The sequence below is a fragment of the Leiobunum rupestre genome, chromosome 10, assembly GCF_980474605.1.
Source record: "Leiobunum rupestre chromosome 10, qqLeiRupe1.1.hap1, whole genome shotgun sequence".
NCBI lineage: Eukaryota > Metazoa > Arthropoda > Arachnida > Opiliones > Sclerosomatidae > Leiobunum > Leiobunum rupestre.
Genome location: NC_143393.1, coordinates 5,586,911 through 5,614,430, shown reverse-complemented (window position 1 = coordinate 5,614,430; position 27,520 = coordinate 5,586,911). Strand labels below are relative to the sequence as shown.

Sequence of the window (27,520 nt, the reverse complement as noted above, 5' to 3'; positions counted from 1 at the left end):
GGGTCACCAAATCAGTGCCTTAGCAGATTCGACTCTGGAAAACTCTGCAAACAACAAGAAATTAAATAAATCTGATGAAGAACAAATTGCCAATTTGTCAACTGTATTTAGTAGCAGTTTTGATGGTTTAGGGTTGCACTTGGAAAGTGCTAGCCCCAGAACTTCATTTATCTTCTGCGCAGAGAGAGTGACGCTAGAAACCAAAAGAACAAACTTAGATTTTTGCTCAAAACAAGCAAAAAATTTATTTCGTAGGGCATCTCAGCCTAGTGATCAGCATGTGGCTGTCACTGTTTAAATACTTAAATTCTTCCATTTAGTTGTTCCAAATTCTGGTTTTAATCAGCCGGTTAAAAGTGAAAGAGATATGCCTGCAATAATTAAAAGGCTATATTTTCGTAAAACGGGGTTTTTCACATTGAATCAATCGTAGCTGTTGACTCTGGAAGTTTTTATTTTATATTTTATCGCTATTAAAGACGGAGTATACTTAAAATTGTTAATTTAAAGAATTAAGATATAAACATACATTATTATAGCTCAAGAACTATATTTGATCTGAAGAAATAAAGCATTTAAGACGAGTGCACGACCCTGACAATGCTAAAATGCCTCTTCCAAAAAAAAGCCCAATTGTAAAAAAAAGCTATATTCAAATGATTAGATCATTATATATTTTTACATTTTTTTTTTAAATTTTGTAATTAAGATGTGTTTGAAAATAAATTCAATTGTATGGAATATGTTGGTTATTTATTTTAAATGAAATAAAAGACAGAAAACAATCGTGGCCTGGTTGGGTTGGTTGGTTAGTGTTAAATTTACAACTTTTCAATTGACTTATCACAGGAGCTAAACCACAAACTTGTTCATATTACAAAATAACTTGAATCATGTTGACTGTAAATTTTGGGCTTTTATACATAATATATTTCCAAAGAGATTGTGTTGAATGACTGGAAATTTACTTAGAACCTAAAAATTTAGCAAAATGAAAAATTAGTTATTTACTTAACTTTTACTAGTGTAAATTCAAAAGTAAATTTCCATGTTAAGTAACTTAAAGTATCCGTAACTATTTTAAGCATTACATAGAGAAATATCTTTTGGAAAAGCTATTCATTAGGTGAAAAACTATTCGCCAGTACTGAACCGCTGTAACTGCCCTTGCACAGTCTTTTCACCAGACTATTGGCTACCGAGAACCGTTTCTCGGATCATTCAGTACTTAATCAAAAGAAGGTACCACCAAGAACCCAAGGCTGAGCTCTCTTAAATTTGTCTGCAATAGCTTTTTAGACTAGTTAATAAGTGCTTTTAGGATGGAATTTCAGACTATTCGTACAACAAGTTCTGAACTGTCCGGGAAGTTTTGGTAACGTCATAGCTTGGTCCGAATCAGTTCTTTGGACCATTCCGGAATCATGGAATAGTTTTCACCTAATATAATTCAATTATCTATTTCACGGTATGTGTGATAGTGGTTTTCAGACTAGCTGACTGAGACTTCTTTGCTAGCTTAGTAATTTTTAATCCAATGAAATAATTTCTACAGGCACCTATAAAACTCTTGGAGTTAGCCAGAAACAAAACAACCAGATAGTAGCAACGTCAGCCAGAGAGAAAGATCAAATAATTTCTATGTTTGCGATTAAAACTCTCAGAATTAATAAATAAATTCCAAATGGAATTTTAAAACAGTTGTTCGAAAAACAATTAGGGTAACCGTTTTAATACTACTTATTATTAAACCGAATAACTGTTATAAAGCAAATAGAAAACGACTTTTCACTGTTTAAGCCAATTCATCGTTAATTTGAACAATCATTTTGAAAAACCAAATTTTTGAATAATCCTTTTTATGAAACCCATAATAACCGGTTTTTTAGATAAACCAATTCGGTTTTAGAGTTGGGAATAACTATTCGGATCAGTTTGAAAATTAACTATAAGCACACCGCTACTCAGAATAGCCAGGACCCTTTTTACTTTTGATACCATGAAAATTCATACCCTTCTACCTTAAGGCGGCTACACACATGTTGCAAAGCGAGCGACGCTATGCGAAATTAAAAAAATTCTAGTTTCGTACACACTTCACTTGCATGCGTTGGCGCTCTAAATTTGTTTGCGAGCTTCATGCGTGCAGCTGGCTTTAGACTAAACACTACAAAATTAAACTTTACCTCCACTTTATACATCTTCAAAAGACCAGCATTTACTTTAGACCAAGTGGGAACTCCACTTATGTTCCACAATTGGTTGGAATGCTCAGCAAAAGGTCCAGTTTTAACCTAAACATTTCAAACATATATAAAAACTAAATTATGTACGTATATATCATACCATATGTTTGTCTCTTTGGGGAATATTTTACTGAGAGCTAGTAACGGAGTGACATCATCACAAGAAAATCTCCCCCTAGAGAGGCATTATCAAAGGCTACGTGTGTCGCGGGAGCTAGCAGACAGAAAACAGAGATGAAGCCTGTAATGCAGCCTGTCTTGTGAATAGCTCTCAGTAAAACTTTTGCAATTGAAGAATAGGAAGTGTCACGCTTATGTCACAATATTATACACTTATGATTATACATATATAATCTAGTTTTTTGCAGAATCTTAATCCCAACTATATAATTTTTACCTTATTTATAAAATCTATACAGGCCATGAACATGTAATCCTTAGAAAAACTTTCAGCGATGCCTTCATTTGGGAATGATCTTGGCTCCAATTTTGGATGGGCTTTAATTAATTAATTACAAAACATTAATACTCCACACTGAAGAATTTTTTTAATCTTATATTTCATACCAAAAAGTTGCGAGCTTCCCCAAACAAACGGAAGAAACTGATAATCATCTAAGCTCCAAACCCCATGACTGCCAGCGGGTTCCATTCTATACGTTGTTTGTAACTTTCTCATCAATATTAAATACCTAATTAGAAATTATACCCATCAAATTAACTTCTAATTGATTATATTATAAATTAATTTAATAGCTTGCCTATTAAATACTTTACAAATTGCGGGGATAGAGTCCTCCTGTTTGAGCGCCTTGATTTTAAATAAGCAACAGAGAAACATGGCAAACGACATCTCATGCCCTTAAAAATAAAGATATTTTTACTCAAAATTTCAAAGAATAAAATTAAGAAATGTAATTTTTACCAGTTCCATAATCAACTCTGGTGGAATTTCCAAAACCTTCAGTCAAATAAACACTAATTTCAGGAATTGTTGGATGATATTCTTCCGGTAACGCTTCTTTTAGAACATTTCCATATTCCTTAAAATTAGTTTTTCGTTATTTGAGTTATTACAATGGGAATCAGAAATAAATTTTCATACAGACTTTTTTCAGTTTTTCATACCAAGTTTGAAATGCTTTATTTCCAAATCTCTGGGGTTGTTGGATGGGTGGGATTTCATCTACCCATTTGTCTAACTTTTCTAATAGAACGTAAATGTTGTCGATTATCTATAAAGGTGATTTAAAAACCTTTAAATATATGAAATTCATATTGGAGTAAATAACGAGGAGTGACGTAACTGGAGAAGTTACTGTTACATCGCTAAGTTTTTTCCCTTTGATGGCTTCGTTCATTGCGACAACAAACCCAACATACTCGTGATATGCCTGTTAAAAACATCAAATAGTTTTTGGTATGGTAATTTAATTCTTTAAGCCTGAAAGGGTCTACTTCTGATTTGGTCCATTTTGGCATATCATCTATGGTGAAAATCTCACGTGTAGGGACGATATATTGTTTAGAATCTGCCTCAGAATGATCCATTTAAGTATTCTTGTACTTTAAGTGATGACTTTGAAATTAACTACTTGATAAAAACATGTAACTGTTAATGAAAAAAAAGAAGAGATGTTCGTGCGTCAGTTGAGAGTGTTGATGATGATTGGTGACAGATCCGACCATAGGGCTAAAAAGGTCAAATAAGGGAAATTTTATAAAGGTTCTCAATTTCTCAAAAAGTCGGTAGTGCCTGTACGATTTTACCATTGAGTTGGGAATATTAATCTAGAGGTCCAATCAAAACGTCGGATTTCAGTATTTCGCGAAACAAGTTTTTAAAAATAAGAATACTGTCGTCTGCTCCCATCGGCGTCCCAAATGACGAGAAAACGTTATCATTCTACCCGTGGCGCCGTCTATCTCTCAATGGTTCGTTCAAATAAGACGCGTTTTCAAGCAAAAAGATTTTTTTTCTTCAAAATAATGGATGGCGCCACGGGTCATATGATAACGTTTGCTCGTCATTTTAGAGCAGACGGCACATTCGTATTTTTCAAAAACTTGTTTCGCGGGGAGCAGATTTGATTGGATCTCTAGATTAATATTCCCAACTCAATGGATTTTACCAACCTTGGGTATTGCTTCGGTAGACGGAAAGAAAACATAAAAGAGGAAAAAAAAAGTAACTGTAACCAAGGAAGATCTTCCTTGCTGTAACTTCCTGGTTTTGTGAAGACTATATCAATGGCTTAAGACTATAGATTTTGTGTGATAAATTTACAGTTAATAATATTTAAATGGACAATATTTAGGTCATAAGATTCTTCAAAACGATTTTCTCATATATATCCCCTCAATGAGATGATGTTTTCATTCCTCTATCCATTTTCTTTGGTAGAAAACGAAGCTGAATAATGACGTGCCCGGTGTTTTTCCTTATATCTTCTTCGTCTGCATTTTCCAATTTAAAGTCATATTCAAAATTCTAACGTAATTTAAGTTTAAAGTGTCCAATGGTTAATGCCTCGGAGATATACATATCGGCATAGCATTTTATGCTTTGTACCACGGCGAAAAAATGAGTATTCTACCTTCAATCAGTATTTGGCAAAATTAATGAATAACGATAAACATTATAAAATATAATATATTCAAAAGGAGTAAGTTAAAAACTTTATATATGATCTCCAAAATTAGTTGCAAAAATTAACGCTTGGTGGATAAAATGTCATCAACCCTGAAAAATTAAGACGATTAAAGATAATATAGAAGAGGAATAGAAACTGTAGCTATCTCGCCATAGCTTTTGTGTGGTAAACTTCCGGTTAATTTTATTACAATAGACAAGGCTTACGTCATGCCATTATCGGAAGTGGGTGGCTTACAAAATTCCCGGAGATTTAATTTCTATTCCTCTCTCGATTTTCTCTAAGATGAAGAAGCCATTTAGGAAGATTTATGCGAAGAGAGGCGTTCTTTGATCCGTGACTTCTGTTTTAAAATGGTCAATTTTTTAATTTTTCGAAGTAAATGATAGTGAATAGATACGTCGGAATTATCGGGTTATATGTAAGTGAACTTGTTATTATTATTTGTAGAAATGTTTAAAATTATTGGGTAAATTAAACCTGAAATAGCAAGACCCACTTTCTGAAGGATGTTGATTGAGACCAGTAGGCCTTGGAATTCTAGGCCCAGGTCATCTCCAATTGTTCTTAATTGATTTTGATTGGTTAATTGTATTCTTTGAATTAGTTCGCACGCTTTTATCTCAGCGAAGAAAGAAAGTAAAGGGAAAATTCTTTGTTCTCGTTAATTTGGCTATGATTAGAAACGAATGATTTGGTTTGTATTGGGATGAATCCCATAACCGATGGCCAGCAACCTTCTTGGCGGTTCTGGGGAGAGGATAAAGTTGTTGGAGCCGTTTTTAATGTTTATTTGAAGAAGGTTCGCTATCATCCTAGCTCAAGTGTCAGTTTTGAAGTAAATATAACTAGATAAATATTATTACACGTTTAATATTTGGAGTACTGAAGAGGTTGACTTTAATAAAGGATGCTGATGATTCAATATCTCATTTGGAATGGGAAACTGTTAGAATTAGAATCATCAAAGCTGGTTCTTTGAATCGTTTAGTAGAATGCTTAGCCAATGATTCTGGGGAGTTGGAATCAACGTATTTAAATATATTCCTCTCCACGTACCGGTCCTTTGCCACTGCCCAACAGGTTCTTTCAGCAGTATTTGAAAGGTACTTTAATTCTTTTTGTAGCTTCGTTTTTATATTTGACAATCTCTCTAAACCAATCTTAAATTAAGATATAAAATGTTAAATACGGATAAAGAGGAAATGTCTAATGAGATGAAAGAACAACATAGAAAGTAATAGTTCTTTAAACAAATTTTTTATATTATTATAAGTCTCATGCGAAACCTTCAATGTTTTTCAAAAGAACACTGTCTAGAGCCCTTATAGTGTGGATGGATATGCATCCGGAAGATTTTGCTGAACCACCGCAATATCAAACTTTAAATCAAATTCTTGATTTTGCAATACAGTTCCTTCCTGGTAGTATGCTTGAGATACGAACCAGGCACAGACTTGAGCGTTGCCAAAGAGAATTTTCAAAAAGTATGTAAAAGACGTCTCTTCCGTGTTTGGTTTACTGAAAGTTAAACTTCTTTTATAAAGCAACCAGGATTATAACCCCACCTTCATCACCTGATATTGATTGGTTCATGAGTAGTACGGAGACCGATTCAATCGATTCATGCCCAACCCCCACGTACGACTTTGATGATATTTCGCCCAGTCATTTTGCTGCACAGTTAACCTGGATGGATTCAGTATGCCCATTTTATTGTTTTTTTTTTTTAGTTTTAAAATGAAGGTTATTTTAATTTTTAATCTGAATTGAAGGAGCTTTTCAAACGCCTTATCTCACACCATTGCCTGGGTTCCACTTGGTCACGGCGAGAGAAAGTGAGGACTTGGAATGGTGTAACGACAGGATTTGACCTGGTTAATGGCATCTTATCTCAGAGCTGCTCTAATACGGTTACTGCAACCGTCAATCAGTTTAACGCTGTTTCTGCTCGAGTGATATCTACTGTCTTGTACGGCTTGGAATTAGAATCGCACTGCAGAGCTCTAGTCATTACAAAATGGATTGATATTGCGCAAGTAATTATCCTTTAAAGTATTTTTATTCCATGAGCTTATTTTGTAACAAATACCTCCTTTTATTCTTTAAAGGAATTGAGGGTTTTAAAGAATTTTTCCTCTTTAAAAGCGGTAACTGCCGCTTTACAAAGCAATGCCATATATAGGTTGAAAAAGACGTGGATGTGTGTGCCAAGGGAAAAAGTTGAAGTTTTTAATGAGCTTGCTAGGATATTTTCTGAGGAAAATAATCAGTTCAACTGTAGAAAGTTACTTTTGAAAGTATGACTCAAAGTAATATTACAAAGGCTATGGAGACTAACGATGTAAATGTTACGTTGCCATTTGTAGGAGGGCACAGCTAAATTTGCAGATTCAGTAGGTGAAGATGATCGACAGCTACAGAAACTAATGCAAAGACAAATTTCCAATCAAAATGTAAAATTGGAAAAACGTTTGATTTGCCACTCAAAATATTTTAATTTTTTTCTCCAAATTTTTGTAGTTCTGTACGGTTCAGGGAACAGTGCCTTATTTGGGAACCTTTTTAACCGATTTAACCATGATTGATACCGCTATACCCGACTTGCTTCCTGATGGTTTGATCAATTTTGATAAGAAAAGAAAAGAGTTTGAAGTTTTGGCTCAAATTAAGCTTTTGCAAAGTTCAGCCAATAACTACTCTATCGAAGCCGACCCTCTTTTCCAAGCTTGGTTTCGCTCAGCAAATACATTAGATGATAATGAAAGCTACGAAATATCGTGCCTTATTGAACCACCGAGTCTTAGCAAAAAGCCTGCAGCTCTTCATAAGAGCAAGAGGTATACTCCTCAAGTGATTAATAACTTTGGTATACTTGTGATTTTTACTTTTAAACTCTTTAATATAGTGTCGAGCACCATCTGGGTCACAGGAAGACCAACTCCACTAGCTCTACATCCACAAATGCCTCCTCCATTAGTCAGTTGTATGATCAACCCAATAGCGATTTGAGCAGCACATCATCGAGCTTACAACCTCCTCAAAACCACAACATTGCCGAGCTCAAAGTATAGCCTTTCACTCGTTTGTGTTTAGGGCCGTTCACAAATTTCTTAGCGCTTTAAAAGAGTTGATAGGGGTTTGTATAAGTGTTAAAGCAGAACTAAATTTTGTGGGGGTAGGTGGTTGTGGTTAGGTGACATCATAATTATCAGTTATTTTAAATTATAGGTGCTTTCAGTACTTGTTCCCTTCTATGTAAAAGTAAAACAAAGCGCTAAGGTCTTTCCAATTGTTACTTTTGATTAAGAGCTGAGTGGTGTTTTGTGAAATTAGGATTTTTGCCTTGTAATCTGTGAACAGCCCTTTTCAGCAGTTTCTCAACTTCTTACCTCTTTGAAACAGGGTTCAATGATGAGGTTGAATCTGTCTTTGCCTTCGTTGAATAATTACGCACCTCCAACTCCCCCAACGACCTCTCCAGAGTCAATGGAATCTCCTTCCTACAACCCCAATCATGTTCCTCCATTTTATATAATTAGAGTTAGCGTAGAACAAAGCGATCAGAAAGCCGAGCTGGGTGTCAATGTATATAAAAGTATCATGGTATGATAACTCGCTTAAAAAATTTACTTCTAAGTTCTAATGTTCTTTTGTTTCATAAGCTTTACGACCGTGATCACACAAGAACAGTCATTCAAAATTCCATGATTAAACATGGTATCGAAGGCAGTCCCGATGAGTATACCCTGTCGCAGTTGCTTCCCAATGGTGGAGGTAATAAACATTTCCGTTTAGAGTGTTGCCAATCTTTCAGATAATTTCTAATACAAATCTTTCAGAGATAAAATTTCCAAGTTCAGCCAATGTTTACTATGCAATAAATTTAAACTACGACTTGAATTTTGTCCTGAGACCTAACCAGCAAAGTGACACTACTCCCAATTTGAATCGAAAGAAAGGCCGACTAGCTACAAATGTTCCATTGGTCAAAAGGTTTCTTAGCACTGGTAGCAATAGTGCCTCCAATTCTTCCGTAAGCACAATGACCAGTTCAACATCGGCAATAACGTAACCATAGGCAACTTAAAAGCTAATATTAGCGCAACTTGACATATTTATAACAAGTTAAGAGTAATAATGGAAATTTCAAAGAGAAATAGATGGGAAAGAAATTACAAATAATTGTACAAAAAATATCGGGTCCTATATATTTTTTTTAGAAATTAGAAAAAAGGTTGTTACAAATTTTTACAAAAATAGCAATGTTTTTATAAAATACTGATGCAATAATATTTCATAGTTCCAAGTTTTACCATTTTATACATTGTTAGTAGCTTTTCTAGTGTTTTTAACTAGGCCTAATAATTATATTGTCAATAATCGTTTTGGTATATTTGAGAAATATTCAAATTGCCTCATCACAGTAAATCTAGCTATTAGAACAAATTAAACTTGCTTTTCTACAACCGATCAAATTAATTCCGTTAATATTAATTTTTTGGTGTTAATGTTCTTTTTGTTCCAAGAAATTTAAGGTTTACTGAATTAGGGTAGGTAAACGAATAAAGTGTGATATTAAACCGCCTTAATTGGTCACGCAATTTTAACAATTTTCCCCTTCATACGTAGAATCTTGTTTGTGTAAATAATAGTTCTATATTTTGTAATATATTTTATGTAAGTTAAGGTATTTTATTTAAGATGTAGCCACGCGTTATATTTCCATGGTTAATCTTACAGTAATGAATTTAAGATGAAAGAAAAAAATAGGCATTGTTAAATATTTTTCTAACAATGTTTTTTTTATTAAATTATCTGTACAGTTTATTAGAAAGGTATTTTAATTTTTTTTGTTTGAAATATCACATCCATTGCTCCAATTACACAAATGCCACTTTCCTCGATAGGTATAGGAGAGAAAGGAACGGAGGTTACCTACGGTAAAATTGACTATATATTTATATACTGGATGAGAGATAACAATACATAATATCCGTTTATTTACACTTAATAGTTTGTTAGGAAAACAATTCAAACAATAAGGCTTTCGATATGACATAGTAGAATATACATGTATAAAAAAATAAGATCTGGCAAGCTCTAGTATTATTAGCTACTCCTTAATTACAGAAGTTAGGAAGCGCCTAATAGCTTAACAGTTATCTTTCTTTTAATAAACCTTTAACTGTTCTTGCATTACAAACAACTTCCCTCCAATTGTTTTTGAGGGATTTTGGCAAATTTAAATTAAGAGTAGTCACTAAATTATTGGTAGACTAGCTTAAAACACTTATTAGTCATTCAAAACCAAAAGGAAACACCTTTTCTTAAGGATCACCATTACTTCACAGAAGTACCATCACGTTAACCCAATTTATGATCCTACAAAATGTAAAAATCACCGCACTTTTTAGCCCTAACACAATTAAAAACATACCGGTAGAAGAAAACGTCAGGTACTTTAAAATTAAATGGACAGTTTTTCTTAACGAATATTTTCCTTATTCTTTTAACATTTTGCGGTTTATTTTTCATTGGACCCATTTTTTAAAATATTTTAACACTTCAATCAATCAAGGCTGGTAGTACACTTACAAAAGTCTAAAATTTACGCCTAACTATTAATAATTTAGGAGGCAGTGTTAGAAGACTGTTTTAAGCGTCGTAGCTATAGAATATTTTGTATCACAAAAGTATTCTAAGGACGAACGAAACTGTCCAGATTTTTGTAACAAAATTCATTAATCGTATTTGATAGGACTTTTGAGTACTTCTTTACAGTGAATAAGTTTTTAATAATACCGTAAAACTTAAATTCGTAAAATTTATATATATTTCGACGATAATGCAGGTGACACTTTCCACAGACATTATTTTATATATATTTAATTTCTAATTTATAACAATTTGGTTGGTTTTGATTGTGGTTCTGCAGTTTTTGCTTCCTGAATAGTGACGCTTATTTTAGTTTTTATAGATCGGTAATAAGTGCGCTTCCGTATTATAGATGTATTTATCAATCGAGAATGCGTTTTGATTGTCACTAAAGAGCATAAACAAGTATTTTAACACCTCAGCTAGAAAAAAGCTTTCCATCATGTCTTTAGGTTTCTTCATAGCCGCATTTCGAACATCCCCGATCGATGTGTAACCATCCTCCACTTTTGTATGTGTCTCAAATGCTTGAAAAATTTTCCAGCCCCACTCTTGGTAAGTTTTATTGTTGGTTACGTGATATAAATACCATAGGCTTTCAACCGTTTCAGGCCTCAGGAGATTATGGGCGTCATTTGACTTTAAAAAAAGTAGTTTTAAGTCATTTAAACTTTTTGGTGCTGTTTTAGAAACAAAAATCTTACTTTAATAATAATATCTGCATCACCATGGGGTTGCAAGTTAAAATGAGCTATTTCAGGACTTAAAAACGTTTCTGTAGTTGCATACATTTGATAACAAGTTTCCATTAATTGAATGGCTAATTGCAAATGTGAATCGGGAAGACCATAATGATGCCCCAATACCAACGTACCAGGCAAATAACAAACTAAATGATCCTAAAGAGAATTATTCTTAATATGATATATTATAAAATGCTGTATCAATGATTATTTTACCATTTTGGGACTGAAACTACGTCCACTGAGTAGCTCTCCAACGAAAACTAAATTATTTGGCTGTGATTTTTTCACTAATAAGTGAAGCATTCCGTTGACAGCTTCAGTGTAGTCATCTCTAAGCCAGTCTATGGTTTTTCCAGTCTGAACCCACTGCTTAAGCAGATATTCGTAATAGCTATCTGCACGAGCTCCGAGGGTTATAGTCGATGTACTCCTTATGCGGCCTGTTTCCGCATTGATAAACATAGGCACCAACCCCTCTTTTTTGGCTTGCTGGTGAATGTGCTCTGATACTTTGAATGCTGTTGTCTAAATTAAAAAGGTTTACTAGCTTCAAAAATTTACTACAAATTTAAGGGCTTACTTCATATTTATCATTTTTTGTTAAGCGGCTTAGATCTCTAAACTCTAATTGGATGGTTGAAACCTCTGATACGGAACTGTCTTGACCCCAGGAAGGTGCATGGGCTGTCCCAGTTTTAATATTTACATCTGAATACGGAATTCCTGAAGTAGTTTTGAAACTAGGCAAGAGGCGGTTGCCCAAATCAATCTGTAAAACCATATCACTGTAATAAGCAAATTTTCTACCATAATTCTTCAACATTATTAAATTTATTACAGCTTTTTGAAGGAAAATATTTTCATGACTTAAATGAAAAATGCTGAGAAGACCACCCAGTATTCGTATAGTAGTTTCGAATAAGTTAACATCCTTATTGTGATCAAAATTCAATTTCTCTGTGATCCAAGTTTTACTTTCCTCATATTCTATGAAATAGTATTTAATAACTTAAATTAAATGCTAGCTAATTTATCTAACACTCACCTTCATTGAGACCAAGAATGTACATAGTGTCTATCGAATCAACGATAGTTAGACCTAAACCAAACCAATCTTGGTAGGTTTTTGATATAGGTTTCAAATGATCGTGTCCCCAAGCATATTTCTTGTACCCTTTCCAGGCATGTTTAAATGCAGCCGTAACGGCTCTTTGTCTGTCATTTGTCGGACCTATTACATAAAGAAAAATAATTCAAATTACAATTTTTCAGAATGGCACATAGATCTTTAAATTACCTGTTTGAATAAATCTATCTATAACTGGTTCTAAATTCTTAACATTTAAACGGTTTGGATCATTTTCCACACTTAAAACATTCTAAAAACAATAAATATTAAAATTTCTGAGCAGTTATTTTTTAAGAGTCTTATCCAACATACTTCATTTTTAACCGGACTATACAACACATCATATGAATTTTGAACTTGTTCGGATACTGTAGATTTGATTTTGTTTGAAATTAGGGCACTAGCTTTACTATTTATCATAGGAGAAGGTTTCTTTTTATCCCCGATAGGGAAAGTATTGGACATCCAGGGAAGAACAATTAAAAACGTGAAAATGAAAAAAACGGCAAATATTCCAATGTAAAACCTTTGAAGTCTCGAACGTTGTTTCCACCACTGCAAACACATCATTAATGTGGTAAACTATTTTAATTAAGCCTTCTTACACATGGCGGTGTTTTGCAATGATTAAACTTTACCCTCCACAAACTGGGATGTCGTTTGGTTGATAAAAATCCATTGGAGTTAACGTTGACTTGTATCCTTGATTTCACGGGTAAGCCTTGCTCAATGTCTTCTACCCCCGACTGATATTGCCTGTTATTCATATTTAAAACTTAAAATGAATATTTTTAAAAATAGCCCGAAACTCTCATTATTTATCAGTGAAAACAATAAAGAAATTATAACAAAAACAATCTTCCCTCCCGACGATTCCGTCATAAGACTCCATCACATCACATCACACTTCGCGCAAGTTCATCATTGATAGATTAGTCTAATCTGATTAGTCTGACTACTTTCAAGGCCCTTGCCCTCTCTGACTGACCGCGTGCCAAGTAATACGCGCGATATTTGAAACAAAAAAGGCTTAAAAATCTGATTGTCAAAGATTTTAACTTGTTTACTTAATAGATTAAATTTACTAGGTCCAAAAATTTGTTAAATAAAAGCAGGGCCGTAACCAGGGGGGGGGGGCGGTCAGGCCGTGCCCACCCTGGACCGTATGGTTGTATGTACAATTTTTTATTTTTTTTTTATTTTTTTCCATTGCGTGCCCACCCTGAAATCAAATCCTGGGGCGTGATTCTACTCTTATCGTTAGCTACTTAACGAAAATAATTTTTCGTTAGCTAATATAATTTCAATGGAGCCAACGAAAATTTTCTTTCGTTAACTCCTAACGATAAGAGTAGAATCAAGCCCCTGGTTACGGTGCTGAATAAAAGTCACAAAAAATGACCTAAACCCGTCGCAAGTGATGCAAAGTTATCAACGAGCAGTTCCACGGAAAGTTTGACGGAAGAATTATATCGGTAAGCTTTCACGAAATTTTGTTAAGGTAACCTTGAATAATATTTTACAGTTAAACTTTTATATATTTAAAGAAAAAGCATTGAGCTTGTAGGAAAAGAGCAAGGTTTGAGATTCGAAGAATTACTGGACTGGGGTTCTAACGGGGCAGTGGCTAAAATGACTAATCAGTACTCGAAACGAGAGATTGCAGTTAAAGTGGAACCCTTTCGAGATGAAGAAGTTATAGCCTGTTGGATGAAGATAGAACATCCCAATATCCTATCTATGATCGCCCATTTTCCGTTGGAAAGCTTGGATGTTTACGGCTTGGAGGACAGCAAAGGGGTATTTGATACGAAGTAACGCATAATCACGAAGAAATAATTTACGAACGTTAATATTTCTAGGTGGAGGATAGCTACAAATGGACCGCCTACAAGATGCCCCTATGTCAAGGCAATCTGCGTTCCAAAGTGACGAGCGCACATTTCAGGACCAGCCCTCGTTCTTTCCAAATAGTTAGACAATGGATTCCCGAAATTTTGGACGCTGTGCACTATTTGCACAAGAACAAAATGTACCATTTGGACCTAAAAGCCGACAACGTACTTCTGGGTATAGACGGACAAGCCACGCTCGCCGACTTCACGTTTTTGACTAACAGACCGATTGTGGATGTCCGAAGCGTAGGTTGTCCTCTTGCGCTGCAACCACCCGAGACTTTGACAGCCGCTAAGACGGCTGATCTTGTTGACGACGAGAAAGTGGACATTTGGTGTCTGGGTTTGTTGACCGCTTTCCTTCTTACTGGTGGACAGATTTTAGAAAATTTTGAAAAATTAGACGACTCCGAAAACGAAGCGATTTTGTTGGATTTCTTGGCCCAGCGTGAACCATTGATAAACCTACTTCAAGAGCCAGAAAGCCTGAAAAGTTGCGTATCGAGAGCCTATCCTAGCGCCGAGCTGGACGACCAAATTATGAAATATCTCGCCCACTTTTTCAAACTGACAATCAACAATAATCCCAATAAACGATCAAGGGTGAAGAAATTGCGTTACCATTCTTACATTTTGCAAATGGTATCTGGCCGACTTATCAGACACTCGTTAACGAAATTTTTAAGTTTTGACAATGACTTTGCCAAAGAACTTAGCTTACATTGGTGGGAACCTAGTGTTTGTTAGTTAAAAAAGAGATTTATAATTTTTTTTTTAAAATAATTACACATTTTTCATGTTTTTAAGCAAAATTTCATTACGATTGAAAGTCTTTCGTTTCAACAGTTTAAATTTCCCTCGTTATATTCAACGAGTTCATTCGTTGGTTATTTATAGAAATTAAATAGCAGACGAAATAGTTTTATTTTTCGACTTGATTGATACTTGAAATATTAACATAAATTAAATTAATATATAGTTAAAATTTTAGTACTTTTATTATATTTCTTATTTTATTTACAGCTCTGTGTAATTGGCTTTAAAAGTACTTTTTATTTATCGAGCTATGAGATATTCGTAAAAAGAAATATTTTATTTGTATTTTCTTCTAATTGCTTCAAACTTGTCTTTCTTACTATTATGGTACTTGTTACCAGAAGTATATAATATATATCACGGAGAGAAGTATTCATCTTCCTACACCGCTAATGTTATTCGCTTGAAACGTACTTTTGATGGACAGTAGAGTAATCCGGTAACTGAGGAGTTATACTAAAAGTATTGTCTGCAACAGATTCATGCATCATATCACGTGAAAAGTTTATTGGTGTTATTCGGATAGGGACAAAACTACTTTGAATGCTATACTGTTAAGAATGCCTTACTACTGTACATAATACATGGGTGCTACAATAACAGTAGTAGAAACTCAAATATAAGTTTTTATTTATTTCCAAAAGCACCTACTTCTGCAATATATGAAAAGAAAACGCTAACTCGTACAAGTTGAATTTTTTTTACCATGGCCCCTTTTCAAGCGGCTAGTCTTTACAAATTGATGTGTAGTACAAAAGAGCTAATAGCAAATCTAATTCAGTATTTAATTTAATCACTTTCTTAATTTATATAATTATATGAAAATAATATTATATTATGCATAGTTTAATTATAATTTCTGATGGTTTTCGAAAATAAGAGACCAAAATGTGATTTAAGAAATTTTTGAATGGGTAATTTAGGGGTACAAATACAATGATTGTACTCCCGCCTTCTAGGACGGTACGATGTATCCCTGTACTTCCTTGTTCCGCCGCCACTGTTTGTTTTAAATAAATTTAGTGTGGAGAAGCCAAATGTAATAAGTCGATTTCTAAATAATTTTATGAGGAAGCTAGTTTTCACATAAATGACTGTATTTTAAAAATCTGATGTCTTAATCTGATGACTAAAAATATTTGCGTGGTCGTGAAATGTATCCGCTGATGTATCATGGCCGAAACCACAAATTGCTATACACCGAAACAAGTTGTCCACCGACATAACTTAAAAGATAAGTCTTAAAAAACTTTTCCTGAGTTTCAGCAAAAGTGACACTTCCTATTCTTTACATGCAAAAATTTTACTGAGAGCTATACGCAAGATAGGCTGCATTACGGGCTTCGTCACCGTTTTACGTCCGCTTGCTCCCGCGTCACACGTAACCCTTGACAGCGCCTCGCTAAGGGAAGATTTTCTTCTTGAGATGACGTCACTTCGTTACTACCTCGCAGTAAAATATGCCCCAAAGTGACAAACTTGTGAAACAATATTATAGACTTATGGTCTCAGATGAACGACGGAAGGTGCATTTGATTCGGGTCCCATTCAGCAAAAACCAGCGGGGCACTGAAATGGCACTGGACAGACGGGGCCAAACCAACAGCCAATGTCAGTAGAAAAGCTCACGTTGAAGGTTATTTAATATCTGACATGGAAAATAATAATATATACAGGGTGTTTTAAAATGTTATGCAAACATTTTAAGGAGTTGTAGGGGGTGAGTTGAGAAGTATGCCTGTTTTTCCCCCATTTTTCTACGAGGAGTGAAAAGAGCGCCAGAGAGCTTCAAGGTGTGGCCTACTAGCCCCTGGAAGTAGGCTGCAACAAGCGCAAAACTAAGCAGGGAAATGCGAACATGAAGGTTTGGGTTCGTGTGATAGGTAAAAAAGGACTTTGTAAACAAATCGAGGTAACCAGCGTACAAAAGTAAACTTAAACAGTATTTAAAGTCCCTGGTCTAAAATTTCAACGAAGCCTTTTTTCTATTTTGGTCGTCAACCCTAGGAATTTAAGAGCGAGGTCCTGCTGGGCCGGAGCATTATGACTTTCAACTGTGCAGCTAATACATCTCTTCGATTCCCATCTAGATACTTCATATACATCTGTTTGGTAAAGAGATTTACATTAAAGGGCAACGCAAGTGACCACGCAGGGGGGTAAATTATCTTATAGATAAAAAGAACGACTGCGCATGCGCTATCTGCCATAGCCTTTCCCCCTGTAAAAAAGCAGAACCATATTTGCCGAATTTATTTTGTATAAATGCGCCTCTCGCGGTTTTTACGCAAAATCCACGCATTCTTTAGTCGCGAAAATGGCCGAGGAAAGTGAAGTCTCCGTGCTTACCGACAAATCGGATCCTAAACTTCTACAAAATAAATGTAATAAAAAAAGATAAATATTCTGTCGGGGTATAATGATAGGGAAATTGTTAAGGGAGACGGGGTATAGGAGTGTGTGTGGTGTTGAATTTTCTTAATCCAATGTGAGGCTAGCGGCAGAGATTTACCGCGTCCAAGGCCTAATGTTTCAACTTCCATTATTAAAAATATTCAATTCACAAATAATTTTATTCCAAAACATTGTTAAATCGAAAATATCAAAGTCCAACTCTCGGAAACTAACCCAGTTCTTTTCTCCATAATACATAAATTAAGCTAGGCCTAAATTCCTGGATTCGTTGATTGCGAGCTAACTCAGCGAAGAAAATCGAAAAATTCGCGAATGAGAGCGAAATTGCGCCACGTGGCTACACCAAGGAGAATAAGGCTTTCGCGCTGTATAAAATCATCCTTGGAAAACCTACTTACGGCCGAAAATTAAAAAATTCCTTTTTTATGAGTTAATTGCAGAAGGTTTCAACGGACCGAAATTTAAAAAGCTGAAAAAAAAAAACGTTGCTATAATTGAAACCAGGTGGATTATGTTGGCATTATCTAGCTGTTAAAAATAAATATCAAAACAAGAACATGCAAAGCAGACCACCTTGAAAGGGCAAAAAATATACACCCCACAAGAAATTGAACGCGCGCGCGTTTTTGTTTTTCACTCGAAGGCCTTTCCTTTCGAATAGTAATTAAGAATAGTAATTTAATGCAATAATTTTGCTTTGCGCCCATTCGACCGAAATCCAATTCGTTGGAAAACGATTTAACATTGAGTTCCAATCGATCGAAAATACCCCAATTCGTTGTTAAAGTAACGTAGAATGGAATTTTTTTTTGACACTTGAACGTATATCTTATCACGTTTTATCGTACGGAATAAGTTGAAATGATGTAAAAAGTGATAACCTAGGCGGGAAGATAGTGTTCCCGCGCGCGTGCGTGGATTACCTGGGAGGCGCGGATTGCCGGGGGGCGCGGTTAATTTGAATTTAAAACCTGGATTCCCTCTCCGAAATAATTAATGTACCCAAAATTGGACCACAAGTTTTTTTCTTTTTAGGGGAATCTCTATGGGGGTTTAACATTACAATGAAGCTAATAGGTACTTTTGGTCCGAAATGGGGTACATAGGGCCGAAAATGGTGACTTTGGTCATTTTTAGGGTACTTTTGGTCTATTTTGGTCCATTTTTGGGTACATCAGAAAAGTTGTTGGAAAAACGAAGAGCCTTATTTTTTTCCATCCATCTCAAGTTTAGCTCGTGTCTAGCGATCACGAGATTTTGTTTCCTTGTTAACCTTTTCAATAGCGCAAGGATTATAAGCATTTTTGCATTTTTGGGTCCGCTTAATGTATGTTCTGCGTGAAACAAGGTCTCATTGAATTTTTTCAATGGAAATGTTATACATAGGCATACTTATGAGTAACATTAACAAGTATCCAAATTATACCAAATTTTAACCAATTTTCCCCAATTGTACTAATTTTTAACAGAATATCCTAAATTATTCTAATTTTTACCATAAGCCAACTTAATTTCAAAACTATTGTCTATTTATGAAAATTAAGTTTTGTACGTATTTGGAATCGTTTCATTTTTATCCCTAAAATGGGTGATTTGTAGGAAATTTATATTATTTTTATTGGCTTTACGATATTTCAAGTTAATTTATAAAATTTATAAATGAGTTTAATTAAATTAATAATTAAGTTTCGTTCGTATATTGAATCGGTATTTATTTATAATAATTTTTTCACCTAGATTATTTTTTTTTATCCCCCACACTCTCGATCCAGCTCCCTACTATACGTGTCCATTTATAAAATCAAATTTGAACCGTCATGAATAATCCAAGTTTCGTTTCCACTGAAATAGAAACAACAAGAGGAAAGGGTCTTTCTGGTGACCTAACTTTTAACATTGCTGGACGTTTTATATTTATTGTGTTCTGTTACTTCTAGTCATATGGATTTCCATTCATTCGAGGAAGTTAGTGAAATAGTGGAATAGTATAATATGACGTGGTTAGATATGCAAGAAATAAAAGAGCATTTGGACGAAATGGAAAAGCATTTAAAAAAGTGGGAATTGAAGTTAGAAGAAGCTTGTCAAAGGGAAATTGTACTGAGAATTAAAGTTAAAGATATAAAACCAAATACAATTGGATTGAAAATATTGCAAGATAGTTGGAAGGGAGCAGAGAAGTAAAGGGATAATATTGTATGTCATTGATTGGCTTAAGACCTGTTATATAAAATATAAAATAAAAATATGAAATAAAATAAAATATGAAATAAAATAAAATATGAAATAAAATAAAATAAAATATGAAATAAAATTAAATATAAAATAAAATGAAATAAAATAAAAAATATAAAAATATTAAAATATTAAAATTACTAATTTTTAACAGAATTTCCTAAATTATTATAATTTTTGCCATAAGCCAACTTAATTTTAAAACTATTGTCTATTTACGAAAATTGAGTTTTGTAGATATTTTGAAGAGTTTCATTTTTATCCCTGGTTAAAAGTTTTTATAATTGGGGATATTTTGTTAAAAGTTAGTATAATTTGTGAGATTCTTTTAAAAAAAACTGCATAGTTTTGGTTATTTTCAAACAAAAATAGAAAATTAAAGCGTGCTTTTAGATTTTGGATACCTCGGAGCTTAATAACAACGCTAATCACTTGCATCTTGTAAAAAACAGTAACCTGAGTTTAGAATTAAAATTTGCCAAACCGTTACCGGAGCCGATTTCCATTCTAATTTACGCTGAGTTTCTTTAAGTATTTTTTCAATCCTTATACCTATATTTACATATTGGAATTGTTACAAAAGATTCTTTTAAACGTAACTTAGTAAATTAATTTAGTTTGGAAGTTCAAAACGTATTAAGAGCCCTTCAAAGTACTATAAAAGGATTTCATTTACAAACTAAATTAATATTTTCTTCAAACTTTCAATTCGTTATAATTTGAATTTAAATGAAAACATCATGGATTATAGGTGCGTAATCTACTATTAGACCGAACGGATTTAAAAATACTTAGAGTAAGTGGTTTTACTGATAAACTCTAAAGGAATTTAACTTTAAAGGGTATCTTAGATTATTGTTTTTAATTTTATTCAAGTTCAAAACGTATAAAGAGTCCTTCAAAGTACTTTAAAAGGATTTTATTTACGTACTAAATCCATATTTTTTTTCAAACTTAGAAGTTAGTTTGTATGAAATACTTACTAATACCTGAAAAATGGACTTTAAAGTGGATAAGATTTGTAAATATCATTTGAAACTAATAATTTTCACGCTTTATTTAAGTCAAGCAATTACATTTTTAAAAATGAAAGAAGTTAAACAATATATCAAGGTATTACACTCAGGTAAAAAAAAATTGTTGCATTATGTTATTATATTTCTTTCTTAATTACAGTGATGCTTAAAAGCAAACCTCAAATCTAGAAAACAAAGGGTTTTTTAACAAGGGATAAATTTATTTAAATAGATGCTTTGGTGACATCTAACGGCGGCAATGGAAAATAATAAACAAAATACTAAAAGTATCAGGTGTTATTAAAATTTTAATTGCTATATTATATTTATGGTACGTACTTGAACCCATTGTGGTATTTGAAATAGCTTAATATATGAAGAAAGTAAACATATTTCTTAAAGCATAGAAAGCGTTATTATTTTTATAATTTATTAATTAACTATTAATATGGTTACATTATTTACATAGGGTTCTTAGTTAAAAAGATCCAAGTACCTTTAAAGCTCACCAATACGTAAATGTAATATTTAGTTGCATAATAATATCGGTATTTCTATTATCAATAAACACAAAAATACAAAACCTGATACATTAAATTATGCATTTGTACTTTAAACAATACCTGCATTTGAAATTATATAGCATAAAAACCCACAGCTGATAAATAAAATTACATCAAGGTTTTCAAATCAGTATTATCAGTTAAAAGAATTAAATTATTTGCATTGTGTTTTATATTCTTCAAATGTGTGGAAATCCATACGGTAATAAGGATCAAAACGTGATAATATAAAAAGTTCTGCAAAACTAATCCTTTGTTGCTATTACAGTATAAACAAAACGATAACCAAAACTAAATCCTATTCCCCATTTTTCTTTCTTATGGTGAAGGACGAGGTTTTTCTTGTAGCATTTACAGTGGCGGATTTACACATTTCTCAAAAGTAGGCTGTTCACATTTTGCCGCCCTTACCTTTACAATTGTCAGTTCCCACTTTTTTTACAATACAACAACTTGGTTGAAATTGCACAAGAAATAGTTTTTGGGTATCTATTTTTTTTAATAATTAACTAGACTAATACCTTAGGCACCACCACAGGCCCCAAGTCGCAAACGACTTTTATTGCCTTATTTACGAGTGGTCATTCATGCCACGCGAGCTTACCGTCAGCACCCTACGCTTACTATTACCGTTAAACTCCGCAATTTTCAGGGTTTAACCCGGATACATCGGGTTTTATTGAGTTTTTTGGGGTCTTATTAAAATTTTAAGTGGGTAGAGAACAAAAGAACTAGCGGGGTTTTTTTGTATGGGTTTTTTATTTCGAACCCTGCTTACAATCATTTAAAAAAAACAAATTGAATGAAGCTATGAAAGTTTCTTACAATACATAAAGTGCACATGTGATACTGATTAAGCTTTTTTAATTTTGAAGAGAATAAAATTGTTTACACGTGTTTGAATTTTCGGTAAAGAATAGAGATAGTCCGTTAATCTAAAAACTACACACGAACGGCTAAAACTTCGACGGAGTAGCACGAACGGCTATTACTACGTTAATAGCCGCCTGACTCGGGAAAACAAAATTCGTATTTAGAATCTTCGATAATACTAATACAGATGCATTTATATTTATTATTTAATTTATTTATTATTTATATTTTACTCCGTAACTTAATTTTTTAACTTGTATCAGATACATTTTGCAGGATAAATGTTCTATTTTTTAAATTAAATTAAAACAACTTCCCAACGCTGCCACTGCGCCAACTAAAAAAATTTGCTTACCTAATAGTCCTAGAATTTTTTGCGCCCCAAAAAACCCTCGCGCCCGTACGCAGTTGCGTACCCTGCGTACCTTATTTCTCCACCCCTGACCAGTAGTCGGACTTGTATGAGTGGGGGGTAGTGTAAAATATATATGCCGCAATTTTGTTCTCTTCTCACTCATACAAAGTACAGGCAGAGACGCAGAAGCCGATTACTGGTTGTGGGCCGGGAACTGGGTGTTTTAGCATAGAGCTTATAGAACTTATACAAATTTTCGGTACGTTGAATGTACAATGAAATTGAAAAGGGAAAAGTCACCGGAAAATGTCTTGTAGAAATCGGTCCCCAAATTTGCCGCCCCTAAAATCTGCCGCCCTAGGCTCCAGCCTTTTCAGCCTTATGGTATCATTTCAGGGTAATTAAAGCAAATTTAAGCTGTACCACACGATCTTCGCTCCGATAAACTAAGGTATGTTCTATCCAAATGCATACAGATGGAAATTAAATTAAAAAAAAAATAGATACGCAGACAGAATAATATAGGCACGCTGCTTAAATTGTTTATAATATTTGATAAAAAGTACACTGGTTGTTTGCGAAAACATCTGCCACCTTTAATTACTATAAATATTATTTATTAAACAGATATTAAAAACATTATTATTTATTTTAATTTTCTATTCAGAACTGTTTTATATACAACTTACTTATCTCTTAATCATAGTTTCGTACCTTTGGAAAAATTATAAATATTGTAAATTTGTGCAGAAATTATCTCTAAATGGCTATGGGCAGAATATTTTACCCGACGAGGAATTGTACACTAACTCATATACAAATTACGACGTTAAACCGAATCAAAATTTGTAAAATATTGTAAATATTTTAAGTCAATAAAGAAATTAAGAAATGTTTTAAAAAATAAGATATCTTCTATTTTCTACCTTTTATTTCTATAAATATTTCAATATTGATATTTATATATATATTATTTTTATTTTAATATTAAATCGCACAATTTTTACAGGACTTAAGCTAGTCAATGGTATACAACATTACAAAAAGTTCTAATGGTACTGATTCACGATGTCAATTATTCTAGATTTAGTTTCGAACTGAGAGACTGTTTAAACTAGTTCGCGTGTTTCACTTTATCTTTCAAGTTCTATGCTGTCTTCCACTATGACGCGTAAACGTTCGGTTTCTACGTTTATATGGTTTATAGTAATATGACGGTTCAATTGTGATTTAAACAATGGACACGATTAAAGTTTACATTTATAGATTTTTGAAAGTAGAATTTTCTTATCAGGGAGATAAACACATTGACATAATCAAAGATAATAAAAACTTTCAGGGGAGCCCACCGCGCTCCGCTCAGACCCAACCGCGGATTACCCTAGGGTGCGGCGCGGAGATAAAAGTTACCACGGGTGGGTCTGAGCGGAGTGCGGCAGCTATATTCAAGATGCCTAAAGCCCAACATATTTGCCCCACCGCGGTTGGGTCTGAAATGATAAGATTACGATTATTCGTTCTACAGCTGAACAGAAAATGACATAGCGAACGAATTTTCCAGATTTCTTTTGAACCTCCAGCCGTAAATGCTACAAGAAAAACCTCGTCCTTCACCATAAGAAAGAAAAATGGGGAATAGGATTTAGTTTTGGTTATCGTTTTGTTTATACTGTAATAGCAACAAAGGATTAGTTTTGCAGAACTTTTTATATTATCGCGTTTTGATCCTTATTACCGTATGGATTTCAACACAATTGAAGAATATAAAACACAATGCAAATAATTTAATTCTTTTAACTGATAATACTGTTTTGAAAACCTTGATGTAATTTTATTTATCAGCTGTGGGTTTTTATGCTATATAATTTCAAATGCAGGTATTGTTTAAAGTACAAATGCATAATTTAATGTATCAGGTTTTGTATTTTTGTGTTTATTGATAATATAAATACCGATAAGATTATGGAACTAAATATTACATTTACGTATTGGTGAGCTTTAAAGGTACTTGGATCTTTTTAACTAAGAACCCTATGTAAATAATGTAACCATAATAATAGTTAATTAATAAATTATAAAAATAATAACGCTTTCTATGCTTTAAGAAATATGTTTACTTTCTTCATATATTAAGCTATTTCAAATACCATAATGGGTTCAAGTACGTACCATAAATATAATATAGCAATTAAAATTTTAATAACACCTGATACTTTTAGTATTTTGTTTATTATTTTCCATTGCCGCCGTTAGATGTCACCAAAGCATCTATTTAAATAAATTTATCCCTTGTTAGTATTTCATACAAACTAACTTCTAAGTTTGAAAAAAAATATGGATTTAGTACGTAAATAAAATCCTTTTAAAGTACTTTGAAGGACTCTTTATACGTTTTGAACTTGAATAAAATTAAAAACAATAATCTAAGATACCCTTTAAAGTTAAATTCCTTTAGAGTTTATCAGTAAAACCACTTACTTTAAGTATTTTTAAATCCGTTCGGTCTAATAGTAGATTACGCACCTATAATCCATGATGTTTTCATTTAAATTCAAATTATAACGAATTGAAAGTTTGAAGAAAATATTAATTTAGTTTGTAAATGAAATCCTTTTATAGTACTTTGAAGGGCTCTTAATACGTTTTGAACTTCCAAACTAAATTAATGTACTAAGTTACGTTTAAAAGAATCTTTTGTAACAATTCCAATATGTAAATATAGGTATAAGGATTGAAAAAATACTTAAAGAAACTCAGCGTAAATTAGAATGGAAATCGGCTCCGGTAACGGTTTGGCAAATTTTAATTCTAAACTCACGTTACTGTTTTTTACAAGATGCAAGTGATTAGCGTTGTTATTAAGCTCCGAGGTATCCAAAATCTAAAAGCAGGCTTTAATTTTCTATTTTTGTTTGAAAATAACCAAAACTATGCAGTTTTTTTAAAAGAATCTCACAAATTATACTAACTTTTAACAAAATATCCCCAATTATAATAACTTTTAACCAGGGATAAAAATGAAACTATTCAAAATATCTACAAAACTCAATTTTCGTAAATAGACAATAGTTTTGAAATTAAGTTGGCTTATGGTAAAAATTAGAATAATTTAGGAAATTCTGTTAAAAATTAGTACAATTGGGGAAAATTGGTTAAAAGTTGGTATAATTTGGATACTTGTTAATGTTACTCATAAGTATGCCTATGTATAACATTTCCATTGAAAAAATTCAATGCGACCTTGTTTCACGCAGAGCATACATTAAGCGGACCCAAAAATGCAAAAATGCTTATAATCCTTGCGCTATTGACAATCTTGCCTAAGATAGAGACCTCTAGTGGCGGCGCTTTGCGTCCTCCCAAAGGTAAATATTATCAGAAGAAAATAGGGGAAGTACGTATCTGTAGCTTTGAGCCGTAGAAGTCGTCGTGTGACCCAAGAAAACGCCTTTTTACGCATAATAAACCAAACTGAAAAAGTAGTCCTACTTTTGTTTTGATTCAACACGGCTATAATCGACGAAAGCAAATACGCCTTAGCTCAAATAGCAGAGAATGAGAAGGGCAATATGTTACAATTGTTCAATTTAAGAAAAATGACTTTTTAAACGATGTATTCATCCGCGATTTCCCGCCAAACCGTTTTGGCGCGAAAATTCGTGAAAAGTGACGCCTTTCCAAAGCTGACTAGAAGCGTACTTCCCCCTATTTTCTTCTGATATTATCCAATTAAAAGTTTTTCTCATAGCGTTATGCATGTTTTAGTAAAGTTTTAACAATGAGTTATGCTAATTAAAAATTGTTAATAAATAGGGAAAACTAGTTCAACGGCTTCAGAAATGTTCGGAAAACGAACCATTATCATTTTTAAGTAAGTGAATAAACAATTTTCATCTAATAAATGCCATGAAAATAGGGTGAGTTGGCGATGTTACTTAAGCCTCGACGGAGTAGGCGGTAATTTTCAAAGCAGACAGCAGGACGCAAAAATAAAATTTTTACGTTCTGCTGTCTGCTTAACCCGCGTTTTTCAAACAAAATGGACGGTTATGTTTAAATAAAATTTGTTTTATAATTAATATACTGATATATTTTTTATTTCTATGTTAATTGGGTCTCCTTTGAGAGTAATTCAAGATTACGACATAAATTGTCAACCCAAAGGACCACGGACAAAACTTTTAAGAGATTTTCCACTCTCCTTTTTAGAAAGTGATTTTAATTTTTATCAAGGGCAAACTAAACGGAAAAACATAATAAATCGGGGTATCAAAGGTATAAAAGTAATAAGGCAGGAAATGTTTTGTTACATTATGGAGAGTCTTTAATATCAATTAAAGCTGATGTAGAAGCATCATTTACTTTAAAAAAAATACAAAGTATTTATCCAATTAAACTATCTTGGAAAAATTTTAGTTGGCAACTGTGAATGTGTAGCTGGAAATGGGGGTAGATGTAAGCATATTGTTGCTGTACTATGGTTTTTGATTGATAATGTTAGGATGGGTAACACATATCTAATTAATGATGTTTCCTGTACTGAAAAAGAGCGTGGATGGGGTGTCCCACACCTGACACCAGCTGATAAGGTCAACGTAAATTTTGATGAATTGACATTTGTCAAACATAGACCAGGGAAATCTGATGAAAGGCAGAGAAGTATAATCTCAAAGCGCCGGGAAAAATATCAACTATCAAATACTATTGTTTCACAATCAGCTTTAATAAATCTCTACGAAACATCAAATAATCTTTCAAAATCAAGTTTTTTTAAAGATTTATTATCAGATTGCAATTTTCAACCAGTAATGCCAACTTCAAATTCTGCAATAAGAATAGAAGATTCTGAAAATATAGTTCAAAGCTGTTTAGAAAATATAATACCTCCAAATTTGCCAGTTAAATTATGCGATCTTAAA

The 27,520-nt window shown here is 33.2% G+C and overlaps 4 protein-coding genes across 10 annotated transcripts; 2 read left to right on the top strand and 2 right to left on the bottom strand.

Moving 5' to 3' along the window:
- Positions 1-731: 731 nt before the first annotated feature.
- LOC149923412 (serine/threonine-protein phosphatase 2A activator-like) lies at positions 732-3,982 on the bottom strand. Its single transcript, XM_090161511.1, has 9 exons — positions 3,705-3,982; positions 3,554-3,640; positions 3,356-3,481; positions 3,172-3,289; positions 3,008-3,107; positions 2,814-2,938; positions 2,644-2,744; positions 2,187-2,294; positions 732-975 (listed from the first exon to the last, which is right to left on the bottom strand). Exons 1-9 carry the CDS (start codon positions 3,795-3,797, stop codon positions 892-894), a joined length of 942 nt encoding a protein of 313 aa, XP_090017637.1. The 5' UTR covers positions 3,798-3,982; the 3' UTR covers positions 732-891.
- A 1,187-nt stretch (positions 3,983-5,169) lies between these two features.
- On the top strand, positions 5,170-9,694 carry LOC149923411 (ral guanine nucleotide dissociation stimulator-like 1). Of its 2 annotated transcripts, none has more exons than XM_090161489.1 (14): positions 5,170-5,256; positions 5,508-5,738; positions 5,810-6,006; positions 6,075-6,137; positions 6,209-6,387; positions 6,448-6,602; positions 6,676-6,939; positions 7,012-7,200; positions 7,270-7,356; positions 7,424-7,740; positions 7,809-7,968; positions 8,306-8,506; positions 8,566-8,677; positions 8,743-9,694. In XM_090161489.1, exons 2-14 carry the CDS (start codon positions 5,610-5,612, stop codon positions 8,973-8,975), a joined length of 2,286 nt encoding a protein of 761 aa, XP_090017615.1. In that variant the 5' UTR covers positions 5,170-5,256; positions 5,508-5,609; the 3' UTR covers positions 8,976-9,694. The 2 variants fall into 2 exon arrangements, with proteins under 2 accessions (XP_090017615.1, XP_090017616.1); XM_090161490.1 differs by lacking the exon at positions 5,170-5,256 and adding an exon at positions 5,272-5,321.
- A 37-nt stretch (positions 9,695-9,731) lies between these two features.
- alpha-Man-Ib (alpha-Mannosidase class I b) lies at positions 9,732-13,425 on the bottom strand. 2 transcript variants are annotated; one of them, XM_090161494.1, is made up of 10 exons: positions 13,297-13,425; positions 13,072-13,190; positions 12,746-12,988; positions 12,602-12,683; positions 12,350-12,535; positions 12,143-12,291; positions 11,885-12,073; positions 11,518-11,829; positions 11,263-11,457; positions 9,732-11,197 (listed from the first exon to the last, which is right to left on the bottom strand). In XM_090161494.1, exons 1-10 carry the CDS (start codon positions 13,313-13,315, stop codon positions 10,868-10,870), a joined length of 1,824 nt encoding a protein of 607 aa, XP_090017620.1. In that variant the 5' UTR covers positions 13,316-13,425; the 3' UTR covers positions 9,732-10,867. The 2 variants fall into 2 exon arrangements, with proteins under 2 accessions (XP_090017620.1, XP_090017621.1); XM_090161495.1 differs by having other exon boundaries at positions 13,072-13,399.
- A 34-nt stretch (positions 13,426-13,459) lies between these two features.
- LOC149923409 (uncharacterized) lies at positions 13,460-15,101 on the top strand. Of its 5 annotated transcripts, XM_090161510.1 has the most exons (5): positions 13,460-13,604; positions 13,726-13,908; positions 13,981-14,233; positions 14,296-14,671; positions 14,732-15,101. In XM_090161510.1, exons 3-5 carry the CDS (start codon positions 14,066-14,068, stop codon positions 15,073-15,075), a joined length of 888 nt encoding a protein of 295 aa, XP_090017636.1. In that variant the 5' UTR covers positions 13,460-13,604; positions 13,726-13,908; positions 13,981-14,065; the 3' UTR covers positions 15,076-15,101. The 5 variants fall into 5 exon arrangements, with proteins under 5 accessions (XP_090017636.1, XP_090017635.1, XP_090017633.1 ...); XM_090161509.1 differs by having other exon boundaries at positions 13,852-13,908; positions 14,296-15,101; XM_090161507.1 differs by having other exon boundaries at positions 13,789-13,908; positions 14,296-15,101.
- The last annotated feature ends 12,419 nt before the right edge of the window (positions 15,102-27,520 follow it).

Excerpts from the sequence above, each read along its gene's own strand:
- LOC149923412 (XM_090161511.1), bottom strand. The coding sequence starts at position 3,797 with ATGGATCATTCTGAGGCAGATTCTAAACAATATATCGTCCCTACACGT. Across the intron at positions 2,745-2,813 it reads GGGAAGCTCGCAACTTTTTG|CCCATCCAAAATTGGAGCCA; the intron begins GTATGAAATATA and ends AATTAATTAAAG. Across the intron at positions 976-2,186 it reads TGAAGATGTATAAAGTGGAG|GTTCTAAGTAAATTTCCAGT; the intron begins GTAAAGTTTAAT and ends CTAAATTTTTAG.
- LOC149923411 (XM_090161489.1), top strand. The coding sequence starts at position 5,610 with ATGAATCCCATAACCGATGGCCAGCAACCTTCTTGGCGGTTCTGGGGA. Across the intron at positions 6,007-6,074 it reads CTTTCAGCAGTATTTGAAAG|ATATAAAATGTTAAATACGG; the intron begins GTACTTTAATTC and ends TCTTAAATTAAG. Across the intron at positions 7,201-7,269 it reads GTAGAAAGTTACTTTTGAAA|GAGGGCACAGCTAAATTTGC; the intron begins GTATGACTCAAA and ends TGCCATTTGTAG.
- alpha-Man-Ib (XM_090161494.1), bottom strand. Across the intron at positions 12,989-13,071 it reads GACATCCCAGTTTGTGGAGG|TGGTGGAAACAACGTTCGAG; the intron begins GTAAAGTTTAAT and ends ATGTGTTTGCAG. Across the intron at positions 12,074-12,142 it reads ATATTTTCCTTCAAAAAGCT|ATTGATTTGGGCAACCGCCT; the intron begins GTAATAAATTTA and ends ATGGTTTTACAG.
- LOC149923409 (XM_090161509.1), top strand. The coding sequence starts at position 14,066 with ATGACTAATCAGTACTCGAAACGAGAGATTGCAGTTAAAGTGGAACCC. Across the intron at positions 14,234-14,295 it reads GCTTGGAGGACAGCAAAGGG|GTGGAGGATAGCTACAAATG; the intron begins GTATTTGATACG and ends TAATATTTCTAG.